The sequence below is a fragment of the Falco peregrinus genome, chromosome 14, assembly GCF_023634155.1.
Source record: "Falco peregrinus isolate bFalPer1 chromosome 14, bFalPer1.pri, whole genome shotgun sequence".
In the NCBI taxonomy this organism is placed as follows: Eukaryota; Metazoa; Chordata; class Aves; order Falconiformes; family Falconidae; genus Falco; species Falco peregrinus.
Window position 1 is genome coordinate 14,562,133 of NC_073734.1, and position 24,721 is coordinate 14,586,853.

The 24,721-nt window shown below is 37.1% G+C and overlaps 1 protein-coding gene across 6 annotated transcripts in view; it reads left to right on the plus strand.

Moving 5' to 3' along the window:
• The window catches only part of LOC101923725 (neural-cadherin-like), a 67,144-nt gene that overhangs the window by 6,578 nt on the left and 35,845 nt on the right, over positions 1-24,721 (plus strand). For all 6 annotated transcript variants that reach the window (XR_008749782.1, XR_008749781.1, XM_055818549.1 and 3 more), the window contains exons 2-10: positions 8,589-8,786; positions 9,658-9,883; positions 12,299-12,503; positions 14,081-14,192; positions 15,440-15,689; positions 18,600-18,742; positions 21,805-21,977; positions 23,017-23,185; positions 23,939-24,109. Coding sequence is in view for 4 of the 6 variants with exons in the window: in XM_055818549.1 (XP_055674524.1) it covers positions 8,589-8,786; positions 9,658-9,883; positions 12,299-12,503; positions 14,081-14,192; positions 15,440-15,689; positions 18,600-18,742; positions 21,805-21,977; positions 23,017-23,185; positions 23,939-24,109 (1,647 nt within the window). In the remaining 2 variants the exon portion in view is untranslated. The remainder of the gene's footprint in view (positions 1-8,588; positions 8,787-9,657; positions 9,884-12,298; positions 12,504-14,080; positions 14,193-15,439; positions 15,690-18,599; positions 18,743-21,804; positions 21,978-23,016; positions 23,186-23,938; positions 24,110-24,721) is intronic.

The following is a 24,721-nucleotide window of genomic DNA, read 5'->3' on the forward strand; positions in this document are numbered from 1 at the left end:
GTTTAAATCGACATACAGAATGGAGGTACCAATTTTAGTGATACATATATTTGAAACCTTGATGGTTTTCATGCTTGGAAGCCAAGGATCATCTGTTTTAATTTTATCTGAGGCCTTAGTCCCTCACTAGCTGTATTGATTCTGTTGGGATCATCCCTAAGAATTAAGTAGCTTCTGGGTGATGTTTTATCTTACATAGTTCTTAATACTACTTTTATGAATTGCAACCATGTTAACAGTTACACATCAAGCTGAGTTGAAGTTGAAATAATCATGTAATCCAGCAGGTGGGTTTCATGCTATTAAGGCAAAAGGAAACATTAAGGCAAAAGGAAACGTACATTCTGTGTGCATTTGGGACAACTATGGGTGTTTACAGGTTTGGAAGGTGACTTATATGTGGTAGAAAGGAATGTCTGGGGAAGCTGTAGACCACCATGTTGATGTCTATTCAGTCTGAATGTTTTGATACTATATGCTTTCTACTCCAAGCAGTCAGATTAAAAATATCTTTGTGAGACTGTTGGGACTTGAACACCAAAACTTTAGATCTTCTGGCTGTTAATCATGTCAAACATTTAGTTTCTGCCAAATGTTTTTTTTCTCTTTTAACATCTAACTAAATTTCAGCACAGATCTGTTAATCTGAGTAAATTATAGAACATGTAGATAGGATCTTCCTCAAAGCTGGTTTAGAACGTCTCCAGTTGGACATTGATTCTCTGACTGACATGGCAATTATGTTACACTTCATTTGATTATGAAATAATTTTGTTTCAGTTTTTCCTAACCTTTTTCCCAATTTGTCTTAGAAGTGTAGTGTCCGGAAATTTGTAGGTAGAATATCTTTAAACCTTGGTATGTTTGAGTTTAGGTTTTAGAATAAACAGGAGACTGAGACTTAGCCTACAGTAGATTTTCCTTTGACTTCAAAGTGTTCTGGTGTAGACAGGGGACAAATGCAGTATTTTGAAGACAGTTTCTTTTTGATTCACTTAATAGACAGTATTTAGTAATATACAGTGTTTCAGACAAACTGCGCTTTTTTCGTTTTTCTGATAAGAGGTCTGATTTTTTAAATAGAAATTTTATTGCCTTAGATGATTAATCTTATGCATATCCATTTTTTTACTTCTTTAAATGGGAATTGCATAGACAAGTCAGTGTTAAGGAAGTACTAGCTCTGGGATGAGGACAGTTGGGGACGATAGAGCAAAAGAGGGTTGAAATGGATAAGGAAGGCTTTGTCAATGTGACAGCTTGCTCCTCAGCACAGTTTGAAATGGAAACTGAGGTTCATCAGTCATTCTTCCCTGCTGAAAAAAAATGTTTGTGAAGTCTCACAGCGTGGTGTCCTTTCTCCCAGCAGATAACAGTTTATTGCTTTTTCCTAGCCTTAATGACAAGAGTTCAGCGTGGTATGAGTAGGCTTCAGTTTACTGATGGTACATAAAATGTTGGTATGTGATGTACCATGGTCAGGTTTCTCTTTTTCCTTTTCTGGAAGATGAAAATTAATAATGATTTCCTTTCGTTCATGTGTTTAGGTTTGCAGTCCAGATAATGTTAGTTCAAAAGACTTTCTGTGCATAATGATACAGAGAAGTATAGCAGGCTGTTGTTGGTGAAGCTCTCTCTCTCCCCCCCCCCCCCCCCTTTCTTTTGGTTTTTTTCCTTGCACATGATGGGCTACAGAGAAAGAAACCAGATTTTCCCCAAGACATACGAAGGAAAATGGCAAAAGAACTTACCATCTGACAGCAGTATGGTAGCTGCTACCTCTTTAGCTAAGTTGTCTCATTACAATAATGCTTTTTGGCAATTAATTAATCATTTATTAAGACACATTTTGTTATTTAAGGATGTCTGTTGGGATTATTAATTTGTAGTTATTACTTCACATCTGGGCACGCTTGTTTTCTTGCCTGCCACTCTCAGCAGATGGATACCACACTGGGAAGTCCCTGATAACATGTTTATCACTTTACTCTCTTTTTAATTGGTAATTTATATTAAGAACCACTCTGCCATGATGATTTAGCTCCTCTGATGCTTTCTTTACTTTTGTACTTTTTTTTTTCTGGCTTGCTTTAACTTCTGTTTTAAAAGCCATATGAGGGTAAGGAACAGAGACATGACAGACTGTCATTATTCTATCTGCAAAAATGATAAGGCATATTAGGAGGGAGTGTGGGCTGTCCACAGCTTGAGCCCATCAGAGTTATCCCTTTAGAAGGTTTATGTTTTATGAATGAGCAAACTACTGTACTTAAAAGTAGCCCATCATATACTTCATGAATTGTCAGAAATGACAGTAGAGAAATGTTTGTGCATAATCGTCCTATATTTTAAAGGATATACAGTAGGACTTGCTACAAAAACCAGCAGCTTTTATCTCATGTTATGGTATGAAAATGGGAAATGAGCTTTCTCCTGATTGCAGCTAGAGGCTTAGGACATAAGATTTTTTTCTGGAAGTGTATCTTCCCAAACTTTGAGTAAATATTTTAGATGAATTAGACATATTATAGGGTGAGGTGTTAAAGAGTTCAGTATGATATTTGCAAAGCCTCTTCAAAACAACAATGCCCTCTCAACCAAGCCCCAAATATTTTGCTTGCAGTAACCCAAACAAATAACAAACCCCTAAGTTTTCAAAAAACATTTGTCTATTTCAGGTGAAAATCTTAAAAATTGGAGCAACTTAAAAAACCCAAACAATTAACTTGAATACTTAAGTTGCTGATAGATGTAGACCAGTATGTAATAACGATGTTGACATAAAGACTTTGCAAGACTTTTAACATTCTCATACTTGCCTTTTAAAAATAAATTGAAATGACCTAAAAATGCCAGGAGCAACCTAGCTTCTCACCCATTATTGTTTAATCATAATAATATAATAACTTTTCCATCAGTACATTCAAGGAATGTATAGTAATTGTCCACAATTGTAGAGACATGTTCAGTCAAGTACATAGTCTGTATTTTCTGGTTTTTTAAAATCAGAATGTCTGGCATTGTCAGTTTTATCAATTACACTGATGCAGAAAAGCCTACGTTTTTAATGAATACGAGGGTTTCATTTTCAAGTCTTGTTTTATAGAATATCCATTGGATTTCTGAGACAAAAGACAGTCCTATAATCCTAATACAATCAGAAGTCTGAGAATATGTTTGATTTCAGAGTGACAGCATCTTCTATAATTTGAGATGGTGAAAGATGGGTTTAGAGGCAACTCCAGCCTACAGTATTTGAAATTGCAGTCAAACTGTTTCAGCATGCATGATTTTCAAGGCTTGGTTTGACCAGCGTAACATTCAAAAATTGTCGTTAACTGAATGATCAAGTATTAAAGCCCTCTCCTCCGTCCTGTCACCCTTGGTGTAAGAATATAGGTAGGTGGGGGAATAGTGTTTTCCCAGTTGCTCTATGAAATGACAGGATTTATTAATTTGCAGTATCTGTATGCAATCCAATGAATCTTTATAACCCAACTTCGACACCAGGTTGGAGGAGCTAGTTCCTGTTACTTCATGTTGAAACAGTTTCCTAGAAAATTCATGGTGAACACCATGAAATAATTTTGTCAGGTACACCTGGATTTGGTAGTGCCATAAGGAACTAGTGAAGAACCTAAAGAAGAAAGGGACTATTATCCAATCAAGATGTTTGGTCACTTGTAATTTTCAGTATGTTCTTAAATTTTGACAAGTCTTTAACTTGGACTCCCCTAGAAGTTCATGATTCTGAGAGGGCTTTCTGTTCCTTCTAAAGACACGGTCCCTCTATATGTCTTAAATTTGACATGAAAATTCACTGATTATTTTACAAGCTTGTGACCCTTTTAAATTTCTAATAAATTTTCCTAGGCTTTTTGGACAAAGTATGTAACTCAATCTTTATAGTGTATGAGTATTAAGGTCTTTTCCTGTTTTCTTTTTTGTTGTTGTTGTGTTTTGTTTTTTTTTTTATAAGAACATTTATTTTATAATACAAATGTGGTTTGTATCTCACCAAAGGATCAAATTTCTAACTTTGTGTAGTTACTTTAACCTATTGTGTTTTCTCCTATATATTTAACTCTACCTTTATTATAAAGTTTCTCAATCTTAACAACTGTGCTTAATGAGGCACTGCCTGCCTTTTGATCGTGGAGGAATCTAGTGAGAAGGCTGACAGCAGACAGTGTCCTTTATCTACACTGCTGTTTTCTGAAAGGCATTTGAATAACAAATTTTTATGCTTGGAGAAATAACTTCCTTTCAGAAAAGTGAATTCTGTCTTAAAACTAGGGAGATTTTAGATACTGCGCAAATCCTGTCTGTATTATGGCTTGGACCTTGTGGACTTTAAGGAATGTTATTGGATGTACAGTGATTCTGATTTTACTAAATCACTTTCCTCAGATAGCTGAGGTGGCCTATGTTTTTTACATCTGTTGAAAGGTTATACAGGTGTAGTGCTAAGTTAGTCTAACATAAAATGATGGAAGTCTAACACCTAGGGGTATTATGAAGGTGAAATGACTTTCTTTGAAATGCTTCTGCTATATAAACCAACAGTTGGATTATGTTAATGTGTGATTCTTACGCAGAGTACGTTGGTAGAGAACTGATTTCATTAGCTGTATGGATCTCTGAGTTTGCCTACAGAGCTGAAGATAGGTATTTTAGAGACACTTTCTCCTATTTTTTTTTTTTTAAGTGACTTATTGCTCCTTTTAAAGAGCATTTTTGCTATGGTTAAACTTCACAGCAAGTCACGTAAAGTCACTTAATATTTTGCCTTTTTTTTTAAAGGATGAAAACTGTGCGTTGTGGCATATCACATATTTCCTGTGAGCAGAAAGTTGGGCCAGCTAGTGTATTATGTTACCTAATGTAGTTGGAATTAAGAGAAAGGCAATATAATAAATGCTTCTGTTTATCAGTTTTCAGATAGGCATGAAAAATAAGCAATTATAGGTAGACACCTGTGATGAGGTTTCTGCAGTGGATTATGAAGACTTATTTTGATGATAGGGAGTGAATTTCAGTGCTGCAGCTTTTGTCAGTTAAGTTAAAAGGAAGTAATTCCAACTGGAGGGAATATCAGAGAAAAAGCAGGCTTCAGGATGAGCTGCCCTAAGAAGGATTTTTGATGATACACAAACTGACTGTAATAGGGAATTAAGCAGCTAAAGCAGGAAAACCCTCTGGACTAGAGTTTATAATTTTAGCTTGAATTTTTTATATACATTGGAAAGAGAGCTGTAGAGACGGCTTAGTTTTGATATTGCAAAGGGCAAATAAGTGGTGTTTGCAAATATATGGGAAAAGCAGTCTGCTTGCAGAACCTGTTTTTATTAGTTTCCATAGTGTAGAAAAATAAGAAAAGGAAAAAATATTTTTATTTGATGAGAAAGTATGACTTTACCCTCTGAATATGAAGTATTATTGTCTGTATGACTTTAAAAAATGCTAATTTTTGATATAAAATCTTCCAGTGTTATGTTACTATCATGCTTATGTGCAAGAGCCATTTTGAGTTTTATTTCTCATTGCTCAGTATCTCTGAGAAAGCAACTTAAATTTTTCTGTTCTCTGATGCTAGGGAAGCGAATCTGTCAAATACAAAACCTGCATGTGTGCCAGCAGTGTAATTAGCAGAAGTAAGCTTTTACTAGGATTTTTTTTTTTTTTTCAATGGATGACATTGTGTAAGATACCTGCGGTGTGCCTGGCTTGAATGTCAAGTATCTAGCATTTAATATTGAGGAAGTTCTTTTAGTAGTGTGTTACAAAACAGTTTGAAAATTCTTTTAGGGATAATTAAGCCTGTGTCAGAATCCTGACTTAGGAGTGGGTTGACTTGCACTACTGAATATAGTTACAGGTATCTCCACTTGTTGTTGGGGCCTGGTATTTGGAAAAGATGATTTTTAAGTAGGACCTGTCTGTGTGGGATTTAACCCAAATCCACAGGGGATTACCAGTTCTAAGCTGTTTCTGCTAAGATTTGAGTGGAATTGTAACACATTATTTATCCCATAATGTAGCAATAATACTGCACGTGTACTACTAATAAACGACTATTAATCATAGTATGAATGCAGATACTTAATAATGTACTACTACTGTTAATATACTGATGTGCATGTATAATTAATATGTTTGCAAGAAACATAAGGGAGGGTATTTTGGTGGAAAGAGGCGTTGAGACACCTGAACTCTTGAGAGATGTATCTTTCTAGAACTTCCTTCCTTCCACTGTCTTGAAGCACAAATAATTTTCATAAATAGGGGAGAAAATTAATTTTTTATACCTTATTAAAAATCAGGTAACAGTCTGGTTTAAGCTCCATTCTCTAGGAAAACACAACTATTCTGTAGGCAAGCAGCGATGTCAGTTACAAAATTTATGAGAGACTGCATTTTGGAATGTATGTGTCATTATGAATGAAAAATGCTTTTAAATGAAATGAAAAATGAACAAATGAAAAGCATTTAAATATTTGCTGTGCTCATTAGAATGAGGAGTTAGGCTTTAAAAAATCATGTTCACAAACATATACTTTGAAATTCTTACATTGTCCTGCTAGACATACATGATACACATTATTGTCCATGTCAGTCTCTTCATCACACTCCTTGTCCTCTGGCAAGTCCTTGTCTGGTCATGCTTCGCTGGGCACCGTGATGTTGTTTCTACAGGTTGTCAGGTCACATTTGTACGTCTCTGTGCCGAGAAGTACAGTCCTGTTTGGTGGGTTCGTTACAGTTTTTGCTTTGAGATATGGTACGCAGTCAAGGGAAAACTAACTTACAGTCATTTTCCTCCAGACTGCCTTTATCTGAAAGTGAAATCATGATGATTTTATTTGTTATTTTTGCTTATGAATCAGATTGTCAGTGGTTGATGGAAGAAGATAACACACCAATAAGACCTGTAAGGTCAGATGCAGTGGAAATGTATCTGGTCAAAAGAGGCACTTACGCCTGTCTTATTGACTGTGTATGTTGCAGTTCCTGCCAGCCATCCTAACAAAATTTTAGGAGTATCCAGATGTTTCAGAGGTAACCAAGATCTTGCTGAAAGGTTCGATCTTGCCATGATGTCAAATGACAGTAAGGTCTCTTAACTATTAAAACAAAAGTAGCTGGAGGAACATGCCCAAACCCTTTTAGTTTTTGATTAGTAAAGTCTGCTGGAGCATTGTGAGGATTAATCTTAGTCCTGATGCGGTTTTCCACAGAGGAATTTCTCAGTTATGATTATGTACTAAGTACCAGCATATTAATGTTCAGTGAACCCACAGTAAGTGACAAGAGTAGAGTTTGTGTCCCAGGTTTAGTACTACTTGTTCAATAAAAATCAGTTCTTTGGTTGTGACTTATATTTTGGTAGAGGAATACATGTGTGTTACGAACTTTAGGAGAACTTGAAACAGAGTGAGTTCCAGGCTTGATTAGGGGGGGATTGATTTTCAAACTCCAGAGAGACAAAGGTCAGTAACCTTTCTACTCCTGGCAGGGTTACCAAGGTGGCATTCAAATCCTCAATAGATCTTGCTATTATAGAGGCAGATTTTCAAAGGTTCTTAACTCAGCTTCTGATTTACTGATTGCTATTTTAAGCCTGCAGTATGCCTGGGTAAACTGAGCTAAGAGTGGCTATTTACAAACTTTTGACAGCTTGCACAAGACCTGCTCTTTTGAGAAGAGACACACAATTTTGATGCTAACGTCTTCCTTTTGCACTTTTTCTGCACAACGTTTTAATTAAAACCTTTGGAGTGTTTGAGCAGACACTGATCTCATTTGGTACTTCTCATTTAGAACTTACCTTGTGTGGGTCACCGTGGTGTATTTTGACCTCAGGCTCAGATCAGTGTCTGACAAGTCCCCTCCTCTGAGGTTTCCTCAGGTGTCTTGGGCTGGCTGCCCTGGAACTTTTGGAACGCACATTCTGACATGAAACATCTCTTTGAAACACATGTGGTTCTAGTTAGTATTAGGTAGTGAGAAATAATATCCATGCTGCTTTTTACATCATGATTTTTTGATGGCTTTTTGATGGTCCTTCTGGCTTCTTCTGTGCTACACAGAGGAGAAAACATGCATCTTCTTTCACAGAGCCTGTCTGAATGTTGAAGGGAATTATACAAGGGCAGAGCAATAGCAGTGTGGGCTACAGTACTCTTACCTCAGTGTCAGTCTTCTTTAGTAAAACGGCAATTTCAGTTTATTTTTGGAACCTGGCTTCACATGCAAAGTTATAAAGGACATTTGGCTGGAGAAGCCAAATTGAGCATCCTTACGGCAGGCCTCCCAACGCTTCTGACTGCAGAAGTACAATATGTAACACACACAAGTTATCTGGGTTAGAGTTGAGAAGACTTTGCAAGACTTGGATGTACATGGTAACAGATTTTTTTGATGAAAATGTAAAAATGTGTTGATTACAGAAGAGCCTTAAACCCCAAATTTTTCTGGATTGCGTGCCAACATTGCAGAAAATGCATGCTCAGGACTTGCTACATGTTTCTGTTACTCTGAGTGCCATTAAGTAGCTAAGTATTTCTTCATTTTTCTGTGACCATTAGGAAAGGATTGGTACTTGGTGCATTTGTCCCTTACTGTGACAGACGTGAATGACAACGTACCTGAATGGGCCATGGAGCCCTTCCCGTTCTTGGCTGTGGTTTCCCCTGAAGCTGTGGGAGGTACTGAAGTATACAAGCTGCTTGCTGTGGATGCAGATGAAGGGATCCATGGAGCTGTAGAATATTTTCTCTTGGAAGGTAAATTTTAACTCTCTCCTTCCCTGTGTATTAGGCTTCAGTATTGTGCCTTTTGTCTTTTATCCTCAGTTGCGTTAGTGAAAGAACTTCTGTTCATCTTACAAAAGGTTCATAAGCCTTCAGCTCCGTGTGTGAGAAGTTTGGCTTTTATTGAGGGTAGAGACAGATTTGCCAGATTTGAAGTGTGTTCTCCCTGCAAATTTGGGTTCCTGCCCCAACTGTCCCCTGGGGAAAGGTGAGGCTGGAGTAGTCTGTACTGCTCAAGGCTTTGGCAAAGGGTTGGCAGCAGTCAGCACCTCTCTGCTGGACTGCTTTTTTTATGAGATAGGGCAGTATGTGGAGCACAGTTTGTTGAGTGGAGGGGGTTAGTGTTCCTACTGCCTTGTGGGAGCTGTGCTCCTGGTTTGTTTCTAACAACTTTTTAAGGGTCTGGGTTGGGCCTTGGCTTTGCAAAGCTAGCACAGGCTCATTAATAATTTTCTTTGTGGGGCTCTCAAGATAAGCTTCAGTGATAGTTCAAAACTGTGTAAGCAGAAGGGGAGTAACAGTACCTCTCCAAAGGTGGACTTGTTCCTCTTGGCCAGGACTCTAGCAGGGTATTTTCTGGTAAGGGATATAGGTCAAGCAACAGCAAAGTACGGAGGATAAAGAAGAATGATAATTGTCCAGAGAAGTAAAATGGGACTTAGCAATGTAATGATAAATGTAATTACTGATTTCTGATTTCTAAGTTCTAAACAAACTTTTGAATTTTGATGTGCATGCTGATTCTAAGCTAAAACCAACCAGGGAATTGATACTATGTTCTCCTCTTAAATAATCAAGTAAAAATGTTCTTGCTGACAACCATTTGTGGATCTGTTCTTTTTAGGTGGGGAAGACAGATTTGAAGTTGAGAAGGACACTGGCTGGATTAAAACTACAGGTCTGCCATTGGTGAGGGACAAAGAGTATTTACTGACTGTACTAGCAGCAGATAAACTCGGAAGCAAAGGCTCTCCAGCCTCTGTATCTGTAATTGCTGGATCGCGACCACCACAGTTCACCAACATGTCATACTTGGTTTATGTTCCTGAAAGTATGCTGCAAGGAAAATCGTAAGTAACAGTTCAATATAATGCAGTGAGATTGTGTTCCTAGATTAATTTCTGTTTGATCTCCCCGAAGCCTCAGTATTGTCTGTGAATTGTAAACAGATGCTGTAAGTAGCAGTTTAGAGATCTTAATATAAATGAACAAGATATAGTTTGATTGATGTATTTTTAGTCACCCTTTTATACAGAAAAGTGGTATTGAATAATTATGGTTTCTTGCTTTTTTAAATTATATGGACAGTATTAGTAGATGTTGATTGTGTCGATTTTCAAACAAAATGCAGAATACAAATTAGGACTGTTATATCATGAAGAAAGTTACCCTTGAAAGTTCCTTGAAAAAATATACTGATTTTGTGTGTTGAATTTGGAGAAGTGCCATCTCCCTCAAGTGAAAACTGGGGAAAAAACAGAAGACTGTCTTTGCCGTCTTCATTATGGTGACAAACCGAGCAAAAATGAAGATGCCACAAAACTTGCAGTTTTGTTTTTCCATCCTTTGTGTAACCACGTGCATCTAAATATCACAGAAAATGTTAGTAACATAGGTCCACCTGAATACTCAGTTCTGTCATTCCCAAACTGTTTTGTTCTTACAGCAAACATTTCCTCTTCCAGTTGAATTGAGAATACTTCTGTCCAGTAAATGTCTTCCTTGTGTGGTCATTCAACTGTTACTCATATCATATCATCTGTAGTGGTGCGTTTTACTGTTCAGTCTACAACAATCAATTTTACAGTGACTAAATAACCAAGGTGTGTTAAGATTAAAAAAAGAGCAACTGTTAATAGTAGATAACAAGATTGTTCTTTAGAACTGCAAAAAACTTAAATAGCACAGGCATAAAAGAAATGCAAGAGTTACAAAATGCTGCGATACCTAAGAAGTGCCTGCCATCTTAGGTTCAGTAATGTTCAGGATTAAAAATAATGAAATCCTTTAGAACTATTTATCATTATTTAAAAATAGGTTTGCACACCTAAGATAATAATAGATTAGTCATTTTGTCAAATTACTTGGTAATATCCAAAATGAACTAAATATTTAATGTGGTTATTACTGTGTCACGGGAGATTTGAATATACACAATGTGCCCAGTGAAAGTTGTTTCCTGTTGCATGTTGACCAGAAACAGTCATGAAAATCCATTTAGAATCCTAAAGCTTTGATTTTTAAATTGGACCAATAACGCAAGCATGCAGGAAAACAAAGTCTCTGTTGTGCACTGGATTTCTGGGTTTAGGATTTCACAAGCGTTACCAGATCTTTCTCTTCCTTTGGTCTGACACTAGTGCTAATGTGCTAGCTGCATGGGCAGTCTGATCTGATGAAAGACAAAGCCAAAAAGAAGAAAAGAAGTTTTCAGTTGGGTTGTTAAATGTGCTCATGGCATGGCTTTGTGGTTTTTAGTGCTGACAGGAGAGGAGAGGTGGTGTGAACATGCAGCCAGGTAGGGAGTTAGAAGGAGGGCAAAATAATTCCTGTTGGCAGGAACATGGTCGAGCGCCTGCTGAAACTGACTGTGAGACTACATCAAAGGAAAATACAGAAACAGGCTAAAGTGAGATAACGACCTACAGCAATCTTTTGCATTGTTTCAGTAGTGCACCCGAGGGAAGTGAGGAGGCAGCAGCATGGAAATGTAATGCAGAAAAAGGTGTTCAGGCAAACTGAGTTTTGTCTTTTTTGATTGTAGTTGTCACTAGATCATACATGTCGGTGGGCTCTCCAGGGAGACAGAGTTATTTTTCCTAAGAAACCTGCATGCTAAGGCAACAAACACTTGAGAAATTAGTAATCTGTTTTAAAGCCTTCAAAAATATTTATTTTTAAATTCCTTCTTTTACTTCATACTGCAAGTCTTTTTCCCACTTGAAGAGTTTAAATACATGGGACTTAAGTGGAAAAAAAACCTGCCAGACGAGCTAAAACTGTATGTCTGTGTAATATGCACACTGTTAGTGACTAGCTTTTATCCTTTTGCAGTTATCTGTTGAAACTTCAGGGTGGTATGACTACAGCAACAAACTTACTATGCTGTTATTAAAATGAATGTTTTGCATCTTACTTTATCTTATAGTTTCCTGCCTGAAAACCACCACTACCATAGAAGAAAGTTAGAGTAGGCAAATTCAGCTGCAGCAAAAATGAAATCCTCGGTTCCTGTGTTTTTAATCCTGACTGTGTTCTACTTCAGAGATTCCTATCTTTATCTGTTTAACCTCAAGATGATAGAACTACTGTATACAAAATGTTTGAATTTGGTGTTTAGGTACAGCTGTCACCGACTTCAGTGAGTATTGCTCTGATCAGACCTACAGGGTTGCACCATCATTTCTGGTATGTATCATTTTTGTCATGTTTTTCAGTATGTTGTATTATGTCCTCAAGGGTCTTTTTTTTTTTTTTTAATGCAGCTTTCTTACTGTCTCTGCTGTATCATATCAAAAGAAATCCCTGAGCTACAGTTTACTGACTAATCCTAGTGGTCTATTCAGTATTGATCGAGCAACAGGAGGTATCAGTTTAACTCGGAGTGTGGATTATGAGAGTGACCAACACCAGTATCTTCTTTTGGTCAGAGCAGAGGAAAATGAGGAAGAGTTCAGCAGTGCAGCTGAGGTGGGTGTTCACTTCTGGCAGTCTGTATGTATTTCCATTTTCCTTCAGCCTTCCATACAGATTCACTAGGTGCTCCCATTTCCCCAGCTCATGCTGTCTATTCTACTGTCCTCTTAAAAAGTCTTTCTGTCTGTGGGTAGATGATGAGGGATTGTTCAGGTACTCTTAGAGTTCAGTCTTGCAGACGGTGAAAAGGCTATTTCTGAGGGATCAATATGTCATCCCATCATAGGTCCTAGGCCTTATCTGGGAAGATAGGGAAACAAATGTGGCCAAGCCAGACATGAGGTTTTGTCTTACTCTAAACCTTCATGAAGTATGATATATATTTGAGATAATTCATATTTAAAACAAAGGTGGAACAGAAAAGAATTTGTTTCACATCAAGAACACAAAATGAACTTGTAAAGAAAGAAGGTAATAGAAACTCACAGATATTGAAAGATGATGATTCATGGCATTTTAAAAGGCTGTTCAGCAGCAACAGTATTTCTAAATATAGTTATTACACTGGTTTGAATTAAAGGATTCACTGAGCTAGGAAATCCATACAACATACCAGTTTGTTCATGCTGCAGGAAATAAGATGTACGCTATAGAGGAACAGGCAGCAGAATGATAAGGAGCAAGTGTGAGGACACAGAGAGACTGTGAAACAGTGTGTCAATGTAACAAACAGTGGCTGAAGCGCACCAGAGGCTGATAATTTCTATTGATCCTTTTTTGTACTCCGATAGGAAGGGTGGTGCAATATGACTTGAAAGAAGATTATGAGATGATTTTACGAATACATTTAGCCTAAACGTAGTTTACCTTGTACCTGCTTTAACCTCAATAGTTAAGAGAGAGCAACTCTCAGTTTATAGAAACCTATGTCAGGGTAGGTAGAGTATCTGTCTACCCGTTGCACTGTAGTGCAGAATACCTCAACCAACTTCAGATGGTCTGAAGTGTAGTGGTATGGAGTGCCATAAAGGGTAATTTAACACACTTCTTATTGTCTGGAATGTGAATAATGCAACTGTGGACTCATATCTGATATAAGAATAAGAAAATATTTCAAAAGATGTTAGAAGCAGAATTGTATTTCTTACTTGTTTTGCCATAATCGGTTCCATCTACGTCTGATTTATGCTGCTGTAATTGAATTCAGAACTTGGTCTTGGAGATTTATACTCTAAAACATAATATGCTTGCCAGTAGAATTTTTAGTGTTACAAATCACAGAAGTATTAGAAGATACGATAATGGGAAAAAGGATGCTTGGAAAGCAGATGGTCCGTTTTCCTTTAAATTAGCAATAAGGAATAATCAATGGAGATGAAGGGTAAGCAGCAAACATTGCTGCAAGGGACTAAGACTTGGCATTCCAAATATTTTGGAATCTAATATTTCAATGTTTCTTAGCAGGAAAAGAGAAATCTTAAGAAAAATGGCTTATCCTATGTGCTATGACTTCTGAAGACCTCAGGAATGTTTTTGCGAAATTTTTAATTTTTCCATCTGATATTTCTAAAGCAACGAAGTCACTGCCTTTGTTCACTTTGGCTGTTTAACGTTCCTCTCTTCCCATTAAGGTTTTGGTTGTAATCACAGATGTGAATGATTGCATCCCCGAATTTGATCAGTTGATTTACAGCAAAGTTGGTGTTCCTGAAACAGTTACTATGACAACTGCGCTTCTACAAGGTTAGTACTTCTAAAATGATTTGTTAGGTTCAGTATGAGTTTGTTTTTTTTTCTCCCACTAATTAGAATTCAGTTCTGAAGGCAAAATTACCTGCCCCAGCATGGGTATAGTTGCAACTCTCTGAAGGCAAATGGCACCTTGTAGAATTGGATCATAATTATTTACTGCTGTCACAGCCCAAATAATTTTGAGGGATGGGACACAAAAGAAACAAATCTTCTTTGTAGGATTTTTAAGTAACAGAACTTCAGTTGTGGTTGGTATTATAGCAGCAGGCTTACAATAGCAAACCTGCAGAGTGATGTTGAATCAGAAATTATGGACACATCAGCTAACTTTCTCTGCCGTCTTAGGAGTCCTACGTGGGCTTGCTGTAGGGAATACTGCTCTTTTGCATTAAAAGTCTCTTGCATGGTTTAACTGTTTTACGTGAGGTTTTATTTGGATGATTGAGAAAAAGACTCTGCTTCTTTCCAATGTAACCAGTAACTTAAGCTTTAAATGATGATGCTCTGTAAATTATGTAAACTTTGATTTTGTAAACCACAGAAATCTTATCTTGAAAATGTTTATATAAAAATGAGTAGGTTCTAGCAATACAACGAATTTATGTCACCTAAGCAGTTGCAGAAGGGCATTATATTAGTCTTTAACCCTTGCAGAATCTTTTGATAAATCTTGAGGGGGAAAAACGAAATTAAACTACAAGAAAAGTGCTGTTCCATAGCAAATAGGATTTTATAACCTTCTGCTGTTCTTCTTAGTGATTTACCCTGTACTGATGGTAGTCTGTCAGTTACTGTTCCGGTATCTGCGCTTTTAGCATAGGTTTTGTAGGTTATAGGTAGGGTCTAACAAATGCATAAAATGCATCAATTGAATAATATATGTAAATATTTCATCTTTAATCACACAGGGTGTGATCTGTCCAAGTGATCTTAAGCCAGTAGTATAGATTAGGTGGACATGAGAATATACATCTCGGTGTGAGAATATGTTCTTGGTAGTACTCTTTAAATCCAGCAGACAAAGGCAAGATCTAGTGGCTGAATTCAACGAGGGACTTGACTTAAAGGTTACTTCAATAACAAACACAGGGGATATAGCACAGTTTTATGATTTTTTTCAAGCACCACATACCAAGACAAATAGTTCTATACTACACACTAATTCTGTTGTTAAAGTACGTAACATTCCAATTCACAAACTTTGGCCTACACAATGTTTTCCTCTTCTTTTTTAATAGTGACAGCCACTGACTGCGATTCAAAAGAGAATGCCAAATTACTCTATTACGCTTTGAGTCAAGACTTCAGTATTACTTCAGATGGTACTATTTTTCCAGCAACACGGTTGGACTATGAGCAACCTGACCATCTTTATGAGTTTGTAATTATGGCTGTAGATCAAGGGGAAGAGCCGAAGACTGGGACAGCAACTGTTAGGATCCATGTTTCAAATGTGAATGATGAAGCACCTGTGTTTTCCCAGACAGTGTAAATACATATTCTTAAAACTCTTGGTATCTTTGTCTTTCACTGTTGCTTTTTGTATTGTGGTCAAAAGGCTGATCGTTACAGGATAGTAACTGTCTTTGGTTCAACCAAATCTGAGAGTTGGACTGACAAATGCAGGATCATCTTTTGACTCTGAAACTCTCTTATTACCAGTAGAAAAAAGAAAAAAAACAACCCGGCAGCTTTAAGTTTGGTTCTTAATTTTAAGGTTTAGGGATACTTTCAATGTATAGTAGGACTTATGTATGTAGCTAGCTAGAAGTAGTATATAGACAGTCTCTTTTGACAAATCTTGCACTTATGTTTTTGCCAATATGTACTGAAACACTATACGTTTCAAGAAAACCCCTCCACCACCCGAGAAAATCAAGCAGAAAAAGCAGGCGACTCAGTACTGTCCTCAGCCTGGATCCAGAGTACATGGTAGAATTTTGTCTTTTAATTAGGTAATTTAAGCTTAGACAGAGTCAGCAGTCTGCATCCCTGGTTTATAATTGTTACAGAAAAATGCCTAGGTGACAGAATCCTAAATGACCACTGAATTGTAAAAAACACAAGATAAATGTCAATAAGCGGATTCACTTAATTTCACTTAGTCTCATGCCCTACAAACTGAACTTTTTTTTTTCCCCTCCTTCTTTTAAAGCATCAGTAAGCATTTTTTCTTCCATAGCTGGGGCTCAGAAGCCTCTGAAGCAATGTCAAAAGTACTACAAACTTGCATTTGTGTTAGAGGCTTACTAATGGAATTCCCAGTCAGCTTCTGCATCAGCCTTCTACTCTTAAAAGTAGAAGTTGCTCAGAACAAAACCCAGTCAGAGATTTCAGTGATGCTAAGCTTGTGGTTTAGCTGAACAAAATATCGAAGCTTTCTGACAGTCCTTATTTTATGTAAAGTTAACCTCTGGCTTCAAAATATTGTGCCCTCCTTTCTTTTCTAAACATCTCCTACGAGATGGGGCTTGGAAAATTGATCTTTTGTAAATTCTTACTGGATCTCTATGCATTTGCAAATACTAAACCAGATTAAATTTCTCACTCTTCAGATGATGCCTGTTTTTCATTTATTTATTTGTTGTAATAGTCAGGGTCATTGAATATTTATTTGTATCTGTTAGTCTTGTATTTGTTCCTGATTTTTTTAATCAGAAATGAGTGATAGTATTAAAGGTGCTGTAAATGTCTCTAACAAGTTTGAAGTAGAAAACATAGTTTAAAAAAAAGCGCCTGCCAGCTCTTTTATTTGAAGTTTACTGAAGAATACTATGAAAATGAACATTATTTTAAATTACCAAATATTCACAAGAAGCTGTTCTGTTCCCTATGCAATAGCAGGGAAACCGCTTTTGTATATTTGTGTAGATTTTCATTGGAATTCCTGGAATTCAAATTAGCTCAGGTTTTTGTTTAACCAGGCTAACCAGGCTTTGATTTTGCTTTATCATTCCCATAATGGAAAAAATCTTGAACCCAAAGGTGAATTTCAGACAGAACTTAGCTGAAGTTTTCTGTGAAATAGATTAATCATGAACACCTGTAAATTAGGCCCTGTTGAGAGACTAAGTTTGCAATGAATGTTATTTTCCATGGCAAGCTAATGCAGATTAAGATGATGAAGTTGTCTTTCTAGCCCTTTGTTTAAATAGATTTACAGTCCAGTATAAACTTATCATTCCTTGCCCACAAGCTTTCTTTCATCACGGTTATTCTTTATCTCAGTTGTGAAATACTTAAGGCTACCACTCTCTTTCATTTTGTCAGTTTTTGCTTTCTTCTTTTTAAGAGACCTCTTGTGATGACTTGAACTTTTCTGTCCCTATATTTCATGTTCAAAATTATCAGAATTACTTTTAATTTGCTTTCCAGATAGAGAGTTAAGACAGTGTCCTGAGGGTTGTGACTGAGCTAAACCAGAATAATTTACTTCTCTTACTTCATTGCATATTGGATTGGGGGAGGAGTAAAAAGCTATTTCTATGAAGGTTTTGATGAAAACATACATATCTAGACAACAAAAGTGAAAGGAGTTTTCTGTGCATCCATTTTCTTTTTCTTTCAATTTTTTAGTATTTCCAGCGTATGGAGAGTGGGTCCATAAGCACTCTGAACCCAGTAATTATATATACATATGGTTATACATACATCTATTTTATCTATGTTGTTTGCTGCAGCCAGTTGTACTTCATTCATGTGGCTGAGCTTTGGGATATCTACTGTGGACAGGTCTGTAGTATGCTTAGTCTGGCCTGTGCTCAATCCAGTCAGATAAAATAATAAATATTTGGGACTTTGCTAAAGCAGGGGGCTTTTCTACTCCAGAGAGCGTTAAGCTCAGGCTGATAATGCCTCTTAAGAGCTTACAATGTCAGTAATGTGCCTGGACTTGAGAAGAGATTTTTGTAAAACTGACTTTATGCACATATCCTCCAGATCTGGTTCTCATCTTAGTCATGCTGGTACAGACTACACTGAAAGCATTTGGAGTGCTGGTGTCAGAAAGTGCTATAACAAGCAACGCTTTAACTTAGCAAATGTTTGCTTTGGTTCTGTGAATCATGCAACTCATTTTTATAAAGTAAAAAAAAATGAATTCTGCATTTAGTGCAGGTCTTGTTGCAAAGCTAAGCTTCAAAGCTTCAGTACTGCTGAGAGTTTGCAATGGCAGTCTGGGAGGCAGCAACAGAAAGGCGTGGATGGTTGGATAGACCAGCAACATTATCATTTCACTGGTTAGCAAAGCAGCAGCTTATCAGTGCAGTTGTATTGGTGGACTGCAAGTCTCTGCTGTACCCTTTGTACAGGTAGTCAGTAGGTGTTGTGAAGCGGAGTTCTGCATATATTATTTCCTGTCTAAATTCATAAATGTGGTGTTGTAATTTCTTTTGACAGCTATAGGAGTTTTGTTTCTGAAGATGCAGGCCCAAACACACTGGTTGCTACAGTTAATGCTGTTGACCCTGATGGAGATGGTGTGACATACGATATTCTGTCTGGGAATCAAAAAGGAAACTTTGTTATTGACCCTAAGAAAGGTAATAATATATTAGCTCTCTGCTACTGCAGGCATAATGCTGATTCTGACGTGATGCAGCTTGAATTTGGTCTTTATTAGGTAGCAATTATAAAAATTGGATAGCATATGCTATTTTTGAAGCTAATATTAACCTATTTAAAAGTAGTATAGGAAAAAGATATGATTGTTCTAGTCTCTCTTGTAACGTTAAAAAAATTGTATCATTTTCCTAAAAGCTTTGTATAATTGATGTATCTTGTTTGTTGTTTGCTTTTGGTCAGTAACTTAATAGAGAGCATTATTGTAGATAACAGGTAACTTAATAGACAGTAATGTAATAGAGAATGTTATTATTGATAAAGATGTGACATTCCAAAATGTCAAACAAGGATCTGAATAACATTTAATCTAGGAAACTAGTTTCAAAGTTGCAGCAAGAAAGGGCTGCTCTGCAGGGTAAGGTGAAATGGGAGCCAAGGCAGGCAGGGGCAGGGACCTCACAGCCACAGACCGCCATCCCAGGCTAGGACATCCCATGCTATAAACGTGGTTCATCCAACAGTCCAGTGGTCACCAAACAAACCCAGTGGTCACCAGACAAATGCGCAGTGAGGGGGTGGGTCTCGGATCAAGCGGGAAAGCAAGTCAGCAGGGCAGCGTCAGGGTGAGCAAGATGCACAGCCAGGTACAGCACACCCCCGGGGAGCTCAGGAAAGGACCTGAGCTTAAACGCAGCTCCTGGGACATGGGCCAGAGGCCACAGACAAGGCTTGTGACAACCAACTGTCTGATCCAAGATTAGCCAGCAGCATGGTGTCAGAGCTGGCCTTGAACACGGGCAGCCAAACCCAGGGAGCAAGAGGAAGAGTGTGCAAGGCCTGTAGGTGCTCTCCAACCTTGACATCCGCCTGCTGAAGTTAGCCTAAAATACTGTCAGTAATCAAATAGCTGCGTTAGGAGAAAAAGCTATAGGGTGACAGTTCTGACGGGAATAGTTTTCTTTGTGCAACTTTTTCAATAATTTGGTTTTAACTGAAGTGGACATTTGAGTTTTCAGATGAGGGTTTTATTTTTTTTTTCCTATGCTTATGTCTATGTCCCGATTATGCATGTGAGCAAAGACTTCTTAGCTGAGTTTACTTATTTACTGACACAAAATGATGCATTCGTAGGCAGAATGAGGCTACCACTGTTTCGTTACAGTGAAGGCAAAAGTATATAAAATACGAGCTAAGTATATTTTTCATTTAAGGACAAAATAATTCACATGACCAATCTTATTTAGCCAAGAATACTGCATGCATGATGAAAAAAAAAAAGTGTGAATACTTTGTTGTTTAAGTAATTTGTTCTGAAATACCAGGTTTTACATTTTCTAAAACTCTTTTCAGCAGTTGCATGTTTTTAAATCCCCAAAAGAAAAACCCCACAACACTGATGTTCTCTCAAAAAAAAAACCCACCAAAAAACCAATCCACCAACACACGTCAGAGTAGGCTGATGTATCCCTTTAAATTAATAGGATTTGTATGCTGTTGATTGCTTGAAAAAACAAAAGGGGGTGTTTTGGGACAGAGACAAGCAACCAAATTGAAGTGCCATTGAAGGACTGAAGTAACTTAATTTCAGTTGAACTATATTTGACCTGTCATGAACTGCAATCAAAATCTGAACTTAAATTTTTCAAAGCTCGATCATTGAATATATAGGAAGGAGTAAGCCAACCTAAGTTATTCTTTCTCTTTATTTCATAGAGTTCACTTAGCATGAAATTTTAATTTAAATGCAAATCATGTTTTTTCAATATTAATGTCAGATTCTGAAATGTTGCCAAAAATATGATCTGCAGGTAACTTGCAAGTGTTGCAACGTGATTCTGAATTTGAGAGCTCCTTTTATCCCTGCTGACTTATAAACAGAATTGTAAGTTGCAGGAGTTAAATTTCTAAAGATACTTTGGCACCTGAAGAGGAGCAATGGTTTGAAAAGTGTCTAATTGCCACAGGGGTAGTATACCTGATGCTTCTGAAAAATCTTTATTGAAAGTGCTTGATTTGATTGATGGCATCTCTTAGGATTAGCTCCATAGTAGTATTATAGATAATTATGTATATGTACTTTCATACTTTTTTAATCTGTTAATTTTTATAGTCTTTGAAACTTAATTTTAGAAACATGAGCATATTTTTTTTTTTTACAACACTGTTGGGGTTCTGTGGCTTAATAAACCCATAAAGGTTTATACAGTGACTTGCAGCAGTTTCTTTTCAGAAACAATGTCCAGGGAATAATCTGTACCCCCTTGTCGCAGAAATGCCAAGGTAAAGCAGAGATGTGTCAAAAATAAGTGCTGCAGCTAAAACAATACATTTGCAAGCAAACTGAGTGACACTGATGCTGTGACAGTACTCTGTTGTAATGACAGTTGCTATTGTGCCTGCTGAATAACAGAGGTGATTGATGGATGATGGAGCAAAAGAATGGCAGCTTCTTACTGCAGGGTCTCAGCTGTAATTTCTTTTGCTTTTGTAGCAAATCTTTCATACATCTTTCTCTGACAGTGCCTTTATGTCCCATTGAGTACTGTGTATCATTTGTGTGACTTGGGAGAGTAGCAAAATACACATTTCTGAGGATATGCCTATATAGCTAAATGCTGGTGTGGTTAACAGGGCGACACGTGCTTTGTGGCAATAATGATACAGGAACATGGCTGGGCTTACTGGTGTGGCAGGTGCAGGTGCAACAGAAGTCTGCCACAATGTTTCTCTGGATTTTTTTGTTAATTGTTTGGTTTTTCCTGCAGCAGATCCATGAAAGCTAGCATGCACAGGTCAGCTGAGTTGTAGCTGTTGTCTCATTTAGCTCTATAGACATGTCTGCAGACAAACCTGTTGTGCTTAGTTTTTTTTTAATATCACACTGCAGTAAAAATACCATTGTTACATTACACTGTAGCAGCCTTGTGGTTCATTGGTGAATTGGTAAATGAGAATCGTTTGTTGTCATGCTTACTAGTGAGAAGAGCAAGAGTAATTGGTTAATGTAGTAAAAAAAATAAAAAACACATTGTTTTTACAGGGCTAGTTAGACTTCGTTCAAGTCCGTTTCCTAAGCTGCAGGGGACAGAGTATGTACTTAATGTCACAGCTACTGATGATAACGCCTCTGGAGGGCCCCATTCTCTTACAAGTACTGCCCAGGTTGTTGTGAAGATTGATGATGTCAACAATAACAAACCTGTCTTTCAGAAGGTAAATTATAATGAGGCTCGGTCATTTGTATTAGACTGTGTGGTAAGTGTTTAAGACTGTGTTGTCAGTGCGAGTGATGCAGCAGATGAGCTATTCAAGAAGTGGTCCACTTCCATCTGGCTTTGAGTCCTGATGCCGCTGTCTTCTTCATCTTTTCCATCCCTCTCCTAAGACTTACAGGATTTATTCTCCTCTTGTGGCAGAACAGTTCCTGTGAGCACTGCCTTTTCCCTGAATCACATCTCATCTCTGGCGTTTTAGAAGATGAGGTTGAGTGAATAACTTGTGGAGGTTCAGTGTAGTAGATGTGAGGAGGAATCGATAGGTATAGCTATCTATGCAGTGGACTTGTTCCACAGTATTCCAAAATAGCTCTCTAAATTGCACAGGCTTCTTTTGGTGGTTGTGTGTCTAGAACTGATGAAAGAAAGAATTAAAGTATTTTAGCTTAATTTGTAAAGTACTCTAAAAAATAAATGCTTAAATGTATTTTCAGAATGTTTATTCATATTAAAGACCTGTTATCTAAAAATTTCAAGTTTGAGGCTAATGGCTAAAGTGTTGACGGGCAATGTTGCACATTTTGAAAAGTCAGTGGCTATTCATGTCAGTCTTGGAAACTCTCAGTAGTCTGTCCTTGACAACGTTACTTTGCATAGAAATTGCTTTTTGACCAAAGCAATTGTGTGCTTTGGGCAAGTATATGTTCTCTTTTTTATAAGACTTTTACTAATACAAAAAAAGAAAATATTTACATTGGGAAGAAACTAACTTTTTCTCCAAGTATTTTCATCAGTTGGAGATGCTCAGTGGCCTCCTGTTTTGTGTTGCTTGTGTAACTGCAAAGTAGCAATTGCAGTATGTAAATTTAATTGTGGTACAGATAAAGCATTAACATCAGCACATGTGAATGAAAGTGTAGATAAATCTTTTTTAATTCTTTCCGCCCCCCTCTAGTATATCTTTAAATCAAATGGCATGGTGAGTCCTTGATTTTTTTTTTTTTTTTTTTTTTTTTTTTTCTTTCTCCCGCTCTCAGTGTCAGTATTACCGGGAACATGCTTCTGTATTGGAAAACCAGCCTTCAGGGACAGTTGTACTGCAGGTTGAAGCTACTGATGCTGATGAAGGAGACAATGGTGTAGTGAAATATGGCTTGATGCACAGAGATGGTGTCCTACCAGCATTTAGTATTCATCCTGACACAGGTAAAGCAAATACCAGAACTGATACTGGCAGATAGAAACCACTTTGTTACACTGATGGAAAAAAAAGCTTAAACAAAATCAGGCTTCATGCTTTTTAATTTAGTTTTTTGATAGCAAACAAAATATAAACTGCATCAGCTGTATGAACAAATATTCCTTGAAACTAAAAGCTTCATACATGTCCAGTACTGAACTAGAACTGATGTTTTCCCTGAAATGTGGAAGCTTTGCTGTGTGAAATAACTTCTGTGTTTTTGTAACTGGATTTAAAAAAAACAAACATATTTTATGTGCACATTGCCTTGCAACATTGCTAATGGCATATAAAATGATTTATCCAATTGACAGTAGTCTTACAAACAGCAAAGAGACTAAGCCTTGGAAGGCAAAACTAAATTCAGGCTGAAATTTTGGAGGATAAAAAGACATGAAACATGCCTTTACCCTGTACTTACTGCTCTTCACAAGAAATATTTTTTATAAACTGCTTCTCTTAAAGTCAGTTTGGTAAATATCTCTGTTTTCTCAATTTAAGTCTAATTGTATGAAGTTTGCATCTGCCTGAGCAGTACAATTTAAGCTGTTGAAGTTGGTAAATCTTGTGATTGGATCTTTGAACCTGAAGTTCACGTTATTGGTATATTTAACCTATTGTATTGTATCTCAGTGTATTGACAGACAAATAAACATCTAAATGTAGAATATTGTCAAATGCATAGTAATTTGGCTCTCTGGTATTTGATTTATTTTCAGGAGTTCTGGCAACTCTTCAGATATTTGATCGAGAAAAACAGAGGGAATATCCCGTCACTGTGACAGCAACAGATCAGGCAGCGGAACCACTCATTGGAATGTGTCAGATAAATATTGTCATCTTGGACCAAAATGACAATGATCCCAGATTTGAAAACACCCACTATGAATGTAATTGAGAGTCATTTTTGGATGAATTTCGGTGCCCTGAGTGTGAGCTTACCTGATATATAAGATTTTGGGGGTTTGTCTTTTCTGGAAGTAGATGGTGTGACCAACTAGGTGATTGCAGCCAGAGATGCACTTACCGCTGTTAATTGCGGAATGTTATCCTGTGGAATGTGCAATGTAACAAGTTCAGTCTTGACTTGTAGGCTTTCCTGAGTGTCATTACGGGAAAATTCCTTGAAACAATAGCCATGTCAGTCTCTTTCCTTACCTGACTATTCCAAGAGCCTGTGGTACTACATAGAGATGGAAAAGTTGTAATAATGAGTGTGCAGCACTGAAAACTAATTGTATCCTTTGTTTTCTGATTAATAGATTTTTGTCATAAGTTATGATTGCATACTTTTCCCATTTGAATTTCATAATTCTTCATTGTTCATTGTTTTACCTTTCCTTCTTGATTCTTAAAAAAACCCTCCCTGTTTGTGGATAAACACCCAGAGGCATGTATAATATTTGTGAAAAAATGAAGACTGGTAATTCTATTAGTTATACTGTGCAAATCCTAGAAAGCAGTTTCTGACAATGTTGTCCTTTTTTCTGGTTTTATGCAAT